The sequence below is a fragment of the Opisthocomus hoazin genome, chromosome 11, assembly GCF_030867145.1.
Source record: "Opisthocomus hoazin isolate bOpiHoa1 chromosome 11, bOpiHoa1.hap1, whole genome shotgun sequence".
Taxonomy (NCBI): domain Eukaryota; kingdom Metazoa; phylum Chordata; class Aves; order Opisthocomiformes; family Opisthocomidae; genus Opisthocomus; species Opisthocomus hoazin.
Genome location: NC_134424.1, coordinates 6,145,941 through 6,159,590, shown reverse-complemented (window position 1 = coordinate 6,159,590; position 13,650 = coordinate 6,145,941). Strand labels below are relative to the sequence as shown.

The 13,650-nt window shown below is 49.6% G+C and overlaps 1 protein-coding gene across 2 annotated transcripts in view; it reads right to left on the bottom strand.

Annotated features, from left to right (window-relative positions):
- Nucleotides 1-13,650, bottom strand: part of FRMD4B (FERM domain containing 4B) — a 135,849-nt gene that overhangs the window by 41,196 nt on the left and 81,003 nt on the right. For both annotated transcript variants that reach the window (XM_075432478.1, XM_075432477.1), the window contains exons 6-7: nt 2,647-2,703; nt 1,665-1,687 (exon numbers count right to left, since the gene is read on the bottom strand). In XM_075432478.1, coding sequence (XP_075288593.1) covers nt 1,665-1,687; nt 2,647-2,703 — 80 coding nt within the window. The remainder of the gene's footprint in view (nt 1-1,664; nt 1,688-2,646; nt 2,704-13,650) is intronic.

Below are 13,650 nucleotides of genomic sequence, written 5' to 3'. Positions count from 1 at the left end.
GGGGCCTGGGACAGCTGGCTGTGCTCATTTGCTATGGAAGCATAACATATGTTTTGGTTAATAGAGGAAACAACTGCTGCAGCTATTTTCATGCAACTCGTAGGGGAAGAGCTGTGCTTGGAAATCACTCTTGTATCACAGTATTCTTCCCTCCAATTTTCTTTAAATACTTCTGAAGGTAACCACAGGCAATCTACTCTTTGCAACGTGTCCATGGAGGCATGGAAAATAACCACGGACGCAGTTCTTGCACATGTGAAGCAATACTTACAAGCCTATTTATGGCAAGTGATAAGGAGTCACTGTTCAGTTTAAACCACATAAGAGAGGTTTTCACCACAAAGGTAGATTTTAACCTTAACCCCTTTTCTTGAGAATTGAGAGCACGTGCCACCAGTTGCTACAGCTTAACAAGTTACTTCTTGTCAAGTGAACGGCGGTTCTTTGGTTAGCTCTGCCCAAACTGAGTGAAGCTTACGGTGTCTTAGGGTGCGAGATCAGGCAAGATGAGCGGTCTTTTTAGAGAAAAACACAGCACGCCACGGCTATAAGCAATACGCTGCAGGTCACAAAGCAGGTCCACAGCATGAGTAGGAACAGAAACCGTCTGTCCAGCCAGCCCATCCAGTCAATCTCAGTGACAAGGGCATCTTTTCCTCCCTTCAGGCATGACAGCACGCCAGCAAAGAGGAGGCTGTGGTGGACTTCGCAGAGTGTGTCCTTCACTGAAGGAGGGACTGGCACATTTAGAGAAGAGGCCTTGGGCAGCAGCACTGGCGCTTACCCGACAGCCACACACAGAAGGAAAAGCAGAGCATGTCTCTGCTGCAGGCTGGGGCAGTCAGACGTGATTTGCTCCCTGCATTTGGGCAGCCAGCTCTTTACTGAGCGTTTCCAAAGCACAGGTCTCAAAAGCCATTGCAGCTAAAGTGTAAACTCACCTCTCCCCCCATATGGAAACTCAGCAAGTGGTAAAACATTAACAGGACCAAAGCCAGCCTTCCAGATTTTTATTTGCTTAGTGAGCCGTTTCTAACTGAAGGTCTTTTCCTTGGCCGAGTGCGACCCCACCTCCTCCCTGGGGCCAGTTACCACAACCAGCGCACGGTGGAAAGTGCTCTCCAACAGCACGCGCAGCCTGACGATGCAGCTCCAGACAGCCAAAGCCCAACAACCGGCTCGCACACCCGCTCCCACACAACTGCCAGGTCAGGTGCAGGAAGGGACAGGCCCTGCGGGGCAGCTGCAGAAGACAGCGGCTCACTGACCTCCGGCGCGGGCAGCTGACGGGCTCCGTGTCCCTCTGCACGGGCTGCCACGGCGCGGGCAGGGTCACCCAGACGGACCCCCGCCGCAGCGCAAAGCACAGGCTTTCTGGTAGGAAAGAGTGGGAGTTTTCTCCCCGTCCTGCTTCGGCACTTGCATTCGGGGAAGGGAGCAAAGCGGGGTGGACTGAAAAACTGTTTTGACTCAGAGCCTGCTCACAAAAGGCATTACTCACCCTGCAGACTCAGATTTTATCCAGCCCAGCAGCGCATTTCACTTTCTTCAGCCACTGCTCTTGCCTGGACTTTATCCCCATTTTTGATTGTTTGCAACACAATGCCAACACAGAAAAACACATCCATCAAGCGCACAGATATTAGAAAGGAAAACGTTATTACCTGGAATAGTCCCCTTTAGCTTCCTACAATTGAAAAACAGTGACAGAATTAAAACATGATCTCTCCAAAAGTCCTCGGTTTTCCCAGCATTGTTCGCTTCCCCACTCCCACAGCCAGATCCCGACCCCAGCTACGCTCGGTGCAGAGCACGGAGCCCGCCCGCGCACGTCCAAGAACAGAGCTCGGCCCCTTACACCTCCAGCTGTAGAGCAGCCACCTAACGCCATCCATAAAATCACTTCCAAAAGGGGAATGAATTTCACACCGCAAATCAAATGTCACTTTTACTGCACAAGAAGTGAAATACAATTCTCTCTCCGGCCGACCGCATCCAGCTGAAGGCTGGCAGACAGGTCAGCAGCCGGGAGGAACCGCGTGCAGCCCAGGTGAGAACAACAGCTCAGGCAGATCCAGCTGCTGCAGCTCTGCTGTGGCATTGACAACGCGACGGGAAAAAAACCCCAATGTTTTAAAGGTAGAGTTTTTTATATCCTAGAAAGCGATAAATAACCAGATTTTAAGTTTGAGTACAACACAACTTGATTAAGGAGAGGAAAACTAACGTAACATATTTCAACATAGAGGTATCAATAACATATGCTCTGAGAGAAAGATGAACAGGCAAAACATCGCAAATTTAGTTACAGCGTTGTGCTCTTCTTCCCAGATCTCCCGAACATATTTAAATTTGAATAAGTGATAAACTGAATGGAAGCCTGCCCAAATAAATTACTTCCCTTGATGAGTTTTTCCTCTTCCAGTTTAAAATTCCTCAAATAAGCTTTTCTCTCACTCGCCTGTGAGAGAAACAACTCTCAAGTTCCTAGCTTTTCTTCTCCCCCCCCCCCGCCAAGTTGCAGAGACTGAACGATACCGCATGGTCTTGTCATTATAGAGGGGACACCCCCCCCCCCCCAAAGGCAGCAGAGCCGCGACAAGCTGGGGGGGGGGAGGGGAAAGAGGGGGGACAGAAGTCACTTACCTGCAAAACCAGGGCTGCCAACTTGAACACCGTCCCGCTCTCCACCTCGATCTGCCCCTGCGCAGGGAGAGAGCGGACAGACCGTCAGACCCCGCACCGCGCCCCCGCACCGGGGGCGGCTCCCGGGGCCTCAGTCCCCTCCCCGCCGCCGTCCCCCCCCTCCCTTGCGAGCACGGACAGGGCCCCGCGGCGGTGCCTTGTCCCCCCCCCCCCCCCCCCCCCCGCAACCCCTCCTTTCGCTCCCCCCTCTTTTTCTCGCCTTTTTTCTTTCCCAGACTCTCTTTCCTGGCGCTTTGCGGGACGCTGGTCAGGGACCTGATCCCGCACACCGCAGAAACCACCCGCAAAGCTTTGCAGGAGGAAAAGAGGGTGCAGCGAGCGGTGTTTTTCTATCTTAAAGCCCAGGTGGTGAAAAGCCCAGTCCCACCACAACAGCGCTGTGCCCTCGGTGACTTCCGAGGTGTGCAGCTGGCAAATGCCAAAATATCAAAACTTCTTACTTGCAAGCTTAGCTGCAATCTTTCACAGCTGGCTTCTTACAAGCAGAAACCCTGGTCTTAGATCTATACTGGGACCAGCAGTAACACTGGAACAGTAGAGGAGATGCAGCTGGGCTCAGAGCTGTCCCTAGCACCTACTGCACCCTGTAAACTCTGTGTAAAGGACACAACTGGGCCCCTGAACCACCCCATCAATACAGAGATATATTTTTTTTTCCTCGCTAATCTTCTGCTAGGGAAGGGAGTGGATACGCTGCCTGTCTCCTGCCACCGAGATCCCAACAGATCCTCTGTCCCCAGGACCTGTTGGCTGAATGAGGGGACAAAGCAGACCGAAAGCTGGAACAGTGCCAAAGCCAGGGTAGCAGGAAGATCTACAGAATTCCATGCAGATACAGGGAAATGACATCTCAAAATATATAGGGCACATCTGGAGCCGAGCTAATTTACCACAGCTGCAGGTCTGGCCCACAGAGACCGAATTCAAAAGCGAACAAACAAATAATTCAATTTTCATGGAAAGGAAGGTTTTTTTTTTTTGTTTTTGTTTGTTTTTTTTTTTTTTGCCAGCTTCGTCAATAAAACATTCCAGCAGCAGCGCTCCCCCGGGCTGCTCCGCAACAGCAGACCAAGAGGAATTTCCCCTTCCCAACAGGTGTGGCAACAGCTATGCAGAAGTAGCCTCCAAAGCATTCCCAGACATATTTTATTAGAAGAGGAGGGGCACATCACAAATGAGGAGGGAACAGCAACAACAAAAAAGCAGCTTCAAGTTCATCCTTCCTTCAGATCTCTTTCATGTTGATGCTTAAGAGAAAAGGCAAGGACTACAGCCCAGAAACTCTTCACATAGGTGCAATTTTAAGGCAGTTTGTTACTTCCAGGTCTGTACCAGCCTAGTCTTTGTCATGCACATCTGAGCTGCCTTTTTTTTTTTTTTAGCTTCAGTTGCATCTGCCCAGTCAGTCTGAGGCCAACTGTGGCAGCAGGAGGAGCACAGGAGATCAGGTCATCCCAGCACCGCGCTCCCCTGCACCGGCAGGCAGGGAACCCAGGCATGAGAAAATGCCATCGCAGGGAACCTCTGCTCAGCAGGAAAGACGGGCTCTGGTTCAGCAAAGCTGCCCCTGCACCACAAAATCAGGGAAAACAGGGCCAGAAGGGACCTTAAAAGCTCATCAAGACCATCTCCCTGCCCCAAGGCAGAATCAGCTACATGGGCTCATCAACTTTTAAGCGTACAAGAAACTCCTTGAGATTTAACTATCCAAATGCAATTCTCACATCAAAGGCCCTCTTCTCTTTGTTGCTGGCTCCAAGGAAAACCCAGCAGCGTTCGGTGAGCTACTGCAGCAGCGAGTCTCTGCTGACCCATAGCAATAGCTGCTGCTGGCGTTATAGGGGTGTTTGGGACTTAATAACCGAACACCTCTTCACTTTTCACCTTCAAAGCACCTCACAGCTATTAACTAATTAGCAATAGTAATTACGAGGCTGCTTTTCCATGTTTATTTACTTGGTCCTAAATAGGTGTGTTAAGAAACTCTGGTCACTTTACTAGGCTGCTATGGTGTCGCCACAAATGTTAAAAGCGATCCCACAAACCACTTCATTTAGGGTCTTCGGAGACCAACTGGGCTGAAGGGGGACTGCCTTCTCCAGGTGATGACGTTTCAGTCTTTGCTTTCGTAGGGAGGGTTCTGCTGTGCTGACGTCCTCAGTTTCAAAGGTGTTTGCTTAGCAGCTGTATTGAGGAGCCAACATGTAAGAAGGTCCTTCCTAACCTGACCTCTCTCAACAAGACACTGAGGGTAACTTGACCAGAGTGAAGGGGACAAACCAGGACTCCCCCAGGCACAGGTCTGCCACCACGGCTCTCTGGCTGTGACAAACCTCAGAACAGGGTGGATCAGCCCTAATTACCATCACATATTGCCATACAATAACAGTGGCAGGAGACTGGGGCCACTCTGAGAGAGGCTCTGCACCAAAAAACCCCCAAAGAGCACTCAAGAGAGCTCCGACCCGTTAAAGGGGCTACAAATCAAAGAACAAGAGAGATGCACGGAGGTGGAGGGACTGCCCTGAGGTAGCGGAGCAAGGATTTGAAACAAGGGATCCCAAAGCCCAGCTCAGCCTTTATTTAACAGACTGATGCTATACAACTGACAGTCTCTTGGACAATTCCTTCTGAGCAAAGAATTATTTTCCATCATAATATAAATTTATTTGCCACCTGGTTCCCCAATTGGCCATTGCTATAACGTAATCCGGCCCTGCCCTGGGCTGTCTAGGAGTTTGGACAGCCCTTGGCTTGACACAAATCCATATAGCGATGGGTGTCACTCAGGAGCGCAGAACCATGACTCTTCCCACTCACTGAAACAATATTTTGATTTTATAACCATCCTTCAGCCCCGAGGCTGGCAGGTGGGGGTCTCTATTATAGCATCACTTTAACAGCAAGGTCAGATTTCAAAACAAGATGGGGAAAATGGTTTTAAGAAGATTCACTTGCAATGCCTGCGATTGCCATGGTAATTTAAGCAGAGAGTTCTGCGAGCAGGCAGGGGCCCTGGGAGCCAGGGCAGCGAGTGCTCTCACAGCCGCATGTTGAAGATGAAGATGGAAGGTTTTCCTAGATTTATCCCAAGTGGGAACAAGGTCACGAGCACGAGGTTAAGTAGATGGATGTAATTCAGAGAACAGAATCCGAGTCTTCTCCTTTAGATGTAAATAAGTTTAAACAGACAAGCGGGTGCAGCTCCAGGGAGGGGATGAAACCGGTATTTTTCAATTAGAGTGTGCACAGGGCCCAATCACTTTAACCAACGAGACAGATTCAGCCCCCCCGTGTAGCTCTCCAAAGGGCCACTGCCTTATCTAAACACTGCATTTGGTCCAGAGAATTCAGGTGGTGGCTTTTGTCATGCTGACAAACATCGGAATAATAAAAGGTTGGAGCAGATGTCCAAACCGGGTGGCAATTACTGTAGAGCAGGAGTAGGTCACTATCTCAGCAGCTCGCAAAGACCGGCTCCTGCCTTCAGTGCCCGCAGGCAGAATTTAGCCCCTGATTCAGACAGGAGCTCAAGTCTCTTGCTGCACAGACACAGACTTATGGATGTGACAAAAATCACAAGCTTGGTCATGAATAGAGCCATGAACCCTCATTAGACACAGCAACAACACTAGAATTTACTGTCCTAGAGATACAAGTCTGAAACCCTGATGAAAACACAGATCAAGAATGATGATAGTCAAATGAGCATTAACAGTGCTAAGCAAGTCTTTTGACTGTAAACTCAGATTAAATCAGATTACAAAAGTAAGCAACGCGCAGGAACTGTCATTTTTAACTCTTCAGAGCCAGAGCAAGAAGTGAAAACTGATATGGTCTGTTCAAAGCACATAAAACCTCCAGAGGTTAAAGACTAACAACAAAAACATTTCACATCGAGTTTTGAGAATGAAGATACTAACATACCTCTTCCCTCAAACCAACCCCTTTAAAAATTTATATTAACCAAAGACATCCCTGAATATTCACACTATGATTGAACAGCCACAATATTGAATATAACTACCTGTGATTACTGAAAGGTTATTAAAAAAGCTGAGATAAAGAAGGGTGCAATTAGACAGAAGGAAAGAAAGGATCCAAATGCGTACAACAAGATGTTCAAACCGAGGAAGGCAATTACTTGGGTGTGGACCCAGCACACATGAAGAAAGCGATGCCAGCACCCGGGCCCTTATCCTGCACCGCTGTGACTTCCCACAGGGGATCCAGAATCCCTGCGATGTGTCCTGGCAGCTGGGGGACGCAAAGGCAGGGCCCTGCGGTGCAGAAAGCTTAGAAGCCTTCAATGCTGAAAAGTTGCTTCGGGAGCAGAGGCTGCAGCAAGGTGGCTGGAGCTCCCGGGACGCCCTGGGGAGGGGTTGTTCGCCACAACCTGTTGCATGGGACAAGTGGAACAGCGCGGGAGGAACTAGGTCAGGCAAATTCAGCAACTCTGTTGGTGTGGCTGCGCTGGGTAATTAGAGCACGGAAGCAAACAGCAGCAGCAAACGAACAGCCCTCCAACTTTAAAGCGCTCATCCTGATTACTGGCATCCACACCTACGTCTCAATCCTGGTGGTGTCACCTGCTTTTCACACTGCCCTGCGATGCACCAGACTCCCCATCCCATTCCCTTCTGCATCGGATGCTCCAAGCTTTGCTGAGCATCTCAACGGGGACCAGTTTCCCAAAGGCAGAAGCACTAGGCTGAGAAAAAGCACAGCAAAGCAAGCATCTGCCTCCAGCACGTTAGGGAGGGAAAGTCAAGCACTAACCCAGCAGGAGATGCAGAACATGAGCCATTATAGAAGCATATTAAAGGCTGGTCCTTCTGACCCTCCTAAAAAGGGCGCTTCACCTTTGCATTCATGCTGCATTTACCCCACAGGGAGCACAGCCCGGATGGATCAGGCGGCCTTCCCAGCATTTAGATGGTCCATAGCATCTTTTATTTCACCCATTACGCCCCACAGCCCTTCCTACCCACATGAGAGAGCACGACCTGAGACTGAACACAGCTCGGTGCACAGGCAGCAGTCACCACGGTGCTCTCTGGGCAGGACCTGCTGCTTCCCACCTCAGCAGCTTAGGCCAATCCAGCCAAAAAAAGAGCTGGTAATGCCTTCTGGTGAGCAAAAGCTTCAGCTTTCTCTGTCACGCCCTTTATTTTGCTGTCTCTGCCAGTTACCCTCACCCACCTCCCTTGCTTGTCCTTTGTGCTTCCGCCAACATTTAAATGAAACTCCAGGGACAGCAGCAGCTACGAGACTTGTCTGCACAGTTCAGCGCAAGAGGAGCACGTTTGGTGCTGATTTTTTTTTTCCCACAAATAGAAGAGTAAAAGTAGAGAGTGGGGGAAGGACATAAAGACTGCCCTGTTTGCAAGCCAGGTATAGGGCAAGTGTCATTAGACTTCACATAGTCACAGCCTTTCACTTTCCTACCCCAGCACCAGGGTGAGGTACCCAACACGCACCAACGACAGAACAGGCTGAGCTGTCGCAGCACCTTCACCGTAGGGCCAGCAGATGAAAGGTGCAAAACTCTCCACCGCCATTAACACCGGTAGTTAGACCCAGGAGGAGGTGACTATGTCAAGAGATGTGAGGCATGAAACTCCAGCTGCAAACCAGCTCAATCTTCATGTGCAATGGGCCAGCCCAGCTGGGGCACAGCCTACACCTCCCCTGGCAAGAGCCTCCATGGGTCCCTGGGGCACCATCACCCTTTACAGCAGGCACCCTTGAACCAGCCTCAACCACTCTGAGATGCTGTGTAGGGTCTCTTGACCATACCCACACCATGGCCAAGTCCCTCCAAGCCACCAGTGCAGGCCTGTGTGAGGGCTCACGGGGTAATGAGTAGGGAGGCCCTGAGGAGATCTGCCAGTTTACATCAGCGCAGGGGTCCTGCAGGCTCCTCCTGTCACATTTTGCTTGCAGGCATAACTGTGCTCCATCCTTCTCATCTGCTGACACGCTGCTGGTGGCTTTGGGCCAGGGAGGTGGCTGCCAGAACCTATGGAAGACAACAGCTCTGAAGGTGCAGAAGGCCAGCTGGTCCTGCTGATCCTCGTCCTGGGCTTCACATGTGCCATCTTCAGGAGCAGAACAGCCAATAGAGGCAACAGACAGAGCGCATTTTAACTGCCTTGGCTAGGATCAGACTACACCGTACTATGCGTCTGCATGGGAACGCGCCCCTCTCCCTTGAGAAGGGGGAGAATTAAGAAATATCTGTTATAAAACTTTCGAGAGCTCTCTGATATATGACCACTTTGCTCTCCACGAGCTGGAAGCCAGCCAGACTCCATGCTCACACCAGGGGTCTGTTTCAACAGCTCTTCTTGGTAAGCACTGGTCTTCAGGCTGCCAAGCGCTCACAAGCATCGCTGCTCATGAAGCTATTGCAGTTACAGACTCTTCTGAGAACTTCCATTTCCTTAACTTTTTTTTAAAGCAATTCTTGCAAGTCCTTGAAAAGAAATGGAAATTAAATAAATACCCCCCCCCCCGACACCCAAATGTAGAGAGAAAAAGGGAAACATAGCCAACTTGACCAAGATCTTAGTTTACACAATGTATTTTAAGGACTGGCAAAGAGTCAACCACATGGCTGTATAGCTACGTGGAAGTTAGCTCTAATGCATAATAAACTTGACAGGGCTTTGCTAGCCAAGTAGGGTGTTATTTTTCCAAACTTGGCTGTTCTGAAAGAAAAAACTAATTTATCTTTCCAAATTTATCATCAACATGTGAGTGACCAGTTCCGACCCACCTCCTGAAAAGCATCCCAGCTATGGTCATGGGCTGTGCAAGAACACACTGAACATGTTAAAGCTCCCCTGCCCCTGTGCAAACACATCAGTTCCGAGACACCCATCTCCTGAAACCAAGTGCTAGGCTTCCACTATTTTAAATTCCAGCTGTACAGTAGATTTCAGACATCACTATAAATCTAAAACCAGCTTCTTACGTTCAGTGACAAGAAAGGAAGCTTTTAAATTGAAGTTGTCACCACTGAAGGTTTTCAAACGGCAGTTCTTAAAGCCTTCAAAGAGAGAGGCGGGTAAGAAAACAGAGGCCAGACATACACAAAGCATCCTTCCAGCCATTGCGTTCTCCCAAAACACATGCAGATAAATGAGCTTATAATTAAGTTGCTGGGAGGCCCTTCCATAGACCTGGAGACCTAAGTCTTACCAGCTCCCACACCTCCTGCTTGGTGGCCCAAGCTGTTCCTGGCAGCAGATACGGCTTCTCCAAGCTCCAATCACAGATGCTGGAGAGCCAGGCAGCTGGCTGGACCACACAGGACCAAGAGGGCCTGGGGACTGCAGCATCAGACCAGGGGAAAAAAATGGGCAGCTCAACATGAAAGGAGGGTAGGGCAAGAGCACTGGCAGCATTTATGATATCGGCTAGAGGCCAAGGTTTCTGCACGCTCCAGCAGTGAGGAAACGCTGGGTGCTCTTATGAGTGGAACAGCAAATGCTGCATTCAGTTCACATGCAAGGAGAGATGGGGAGGGCAAGGCCAGCCAACGTTGCACAGGTTGTGTTGGTAAATCCCGAGGAAGTTTATTCTCCAGGCACGTTAAGCAGTGATGTGCTACGCTGAGCAGAAGGAAGATGCCAGCGCTGATGTGGCGCTGGGTTAAGATGGGGGTGCAGTGGAAAGGAGCAGCCATGGATGCCTCAAGCTCAGCAATTCTTTGCTCCGCGTGCAGAACTGTAGCACTGCTAAAACACGATTTGCAAAAGTAAAAATGTGTGGTCTCTTGTGCTCTGGGCAAAGGGGATCCCCCCTGGCTCCCCAGCTGCTCGCAGGGGACGAAGGCAAGGCAGAGGGGGACCACACAGAGAACACCACAGGTCGCAGAGGATGCGCAGACCTGGCGTGTGGCAACAAAGATCCCAGAGCCACAAAGGAGCTTTCACTGGATAGAAGAGCACGGAGGTGGGCGAGTGGGTGGCGAGTAGAAAGAAATATATTTTTGGCAGCAGAGATTTTATTGTCTATCTTGTCTCTCCTTTGCCAGAATGTCTACAGAAATTGCAAAATGCCCAAGCCCCGGATTCTTCCACAGCCCCTGGCAGGGGGAAGCAGCACCAGATTTGCAGAAGGGAGCGGAGGGATTTGGAGGAAGGGATGTGGAACTGAAAGGTAAGGAAGGAGAGCGTGGCTGTGCACTACAGCACACCAAGCCAGCCTTCACCTTTTCAGAACTGATATGCAGGCTTTTAATCCATTATTTATTATTCAGAATCTGTATTTTGTAATATATTACATAGTTAATATATTTAATATGCTAAATTATGTTCTGAATTTTTATTCAGCTGGGAGCAAAACCTCTGTGGACTCATCTGGGGCAAGACAGCCAACATGCTCTGCCCAGCAGCTCCAGCCTAAACCCAGAGGTGCCGAACTTCGGGGATTTCACACACAGGATTGCCCGCAGACCCCTCAAGGAATACTGTAAATACATTTATGATGCAGCCTCTGAATCTTGTCAGCCATGGATAAATCCCCTCCAGATGAGGGGCTGGCACAAAGCTTCACCAACACACCGGCTGCGTTTGCCCAAGCCTTCGGCTGGCTCTCATGGTGCATCCTACACGCTGGCAGGAGCCCTGATGGGCACCAGCTCACGCACCGGGCATCATCACCCGCCCACCCTCTGCTCAGGAAAGCATCATTTCCCTTTAAAGCACACGAGCCATGGAAGTGCAGGTACCCACACACTGCTGTGCTGTCAACACGTGCCAGTGCTCAGGAATGTAATGAGCACAAACACAAACTCCTTCAAGCAGCAGGCATTTGCACCACTCCAGATTTGGGCTTTTCACACACTGTCCCCTTATGGGGGACAAGCTGCTGTGAAAACTTTGGAAACAGCTTTGTGAAAGCAAATAACATGACTGGTTTCTAACTTTTAAGCAATCTTCTCCACGCAGGTCGGTCTCACCCCAAGTATTGCAGCATTTCTCCATTTATTCCCAGCCCACACAGAGCAGAGCTTCATGCAAAGATCCAGGTTCAGATGCGGCCCCAGGAGGTGTCCTCCAGCACACCCTGTGTGTTGAGGAGAACCCTGAGGACAGGGGCTGGGTGCAGGTTGCTGCTTTTTGAGACACTGGGGTTTCCTCGCTCCATGAATGCAGCAAGGAAAGAAGGAGGGGGAGTAAAAAACCTCCTGGAGCTGGATTAACGACTGAGAAATGCCAGGGAGCATTCCTCCCTGTCATCAGTGAGCATCAGCCACTTGCTTCACGGGAGCTGGGGATCTGCTCCTATCCAGGAGCTGACACAGCTCGCCCTGCAGCCTGTGCCTCCTTCCCGCAGCACCACAGGCGCATACACGCTGTGTGAGCACATCCAAGGTGCCTTTGTGCATCCTCTTATCCATGTCCCACGGGATTAAATATATGGGAATTGGTCCTGGTTGCACTTCATGTGCTATTTGAAGCCTAGAGACTGACCAGAAGTTTACCAAGTAGGGTAAGATATTTTTAAAAGACTTAACTGGAAGGTTAAAAGCCACTGGACCAAGCATCTTGAAAGTAAATAAACTGGCTTGTGGTGAAGCCAGGCTGCGAAGCCGCCCAGCACAGAGTGCTGCGGGCAGAGCGGGAGCTCTCGGCTTCCGTTACGTGTCAAATCGCTCAGCGCTGCCCGCAGAGATCCTTCTCAGGGGGAAGCGATGCTGCCCGTCCCTCTGCTGCCCACAGAAACTGGACACAACAGAAAAGCCAAACCTCTCTGCTGCTGGCAGTTTTGTCTGCAGGAACAGGGAAGCCGGCACTTTGGGTTGCTACCAGTTAGAGCACACACCTTGCAAGCCACGGGGGCAAAATATGAACCAGCCTGCACTGAAACCTCTCCCAGCTCCCAAAGCCCTGAACTCGACAGGATGATGCAGAGCCTGCCTATTGCAACACTGCATGCATCATCAGTGCTTCACATGCTATCAGCACTTCATTTCAGTAATATGAAATTATGCTGCTTGAATAATAATATTTATCCAGGCCAGAAGAGACTCCTTATCGGTTTGATGACATGCGTGTCTGATCAGTGAGGGAAGGTTTCTTTACGCTTCTCTTCCCTTTCTTTCTCTTATGCTTTATGCATAACAAACACATATACTTACACCACATGTTTTGATGTTGACAGCATTTGTTTCAGTAGCAGTGGCATTTTTCACATTCCATCCTAAAACCCATCCCGTTTTCCAACTCCAAAATTATATGCACTTTGTTTAAAGCACTCCAGTTTTCCCTGAAAAAAATCACTGCAAGTTGCCAAGACCCTTCATTTAAAATGGCAGATATGCCAAATGGAGATTTGTTTTTTATTAAGCTTAACCAATAAGGCCCCAAGTTCTTCAAACATCTTTGAAACTTTAGCACCAATTTCCTCCACTCGTCCAGAAAGCAATTCCTGTACAGAGCACAGTCACCACTTTGCCCTTAACCACTTCCACATCAGGCTTCTGATCCCACCATAAAATGGCAAATACTGGATATTGAATAATGATCCTCTAAAATATGAAGCCTAAAGGTGAAAACTTTGGCTGGCTACACCGAGCTCCACCACCAGCTAATGATACAGGATTGTTTTCCAAGAAAACGTATGAACTGAGTCACCCTTTTAGACTGATAGAACCATGAGTAAAAAAAGAAGCCAGATGCCCACGTTCGACATTAACCGGAAAATGCCAGAAACACCAGGCATTGCTAGAGTAAAGTTCATTGAACTGCAGCCGCTACTGCACCACGAGCTATTGGGGGCATGCTGAAGCTGGCTGCCACACCTTCCTATTTTCAGACCAAGATGACTCCGCAGCAGATAAACCTAATTTTTGAAGATACTGGCTGCCATAGTACAAAGTAACTTTTAAAAACATGTTCTACCAATTCAAATGGTTTAAGAAAACAGTGG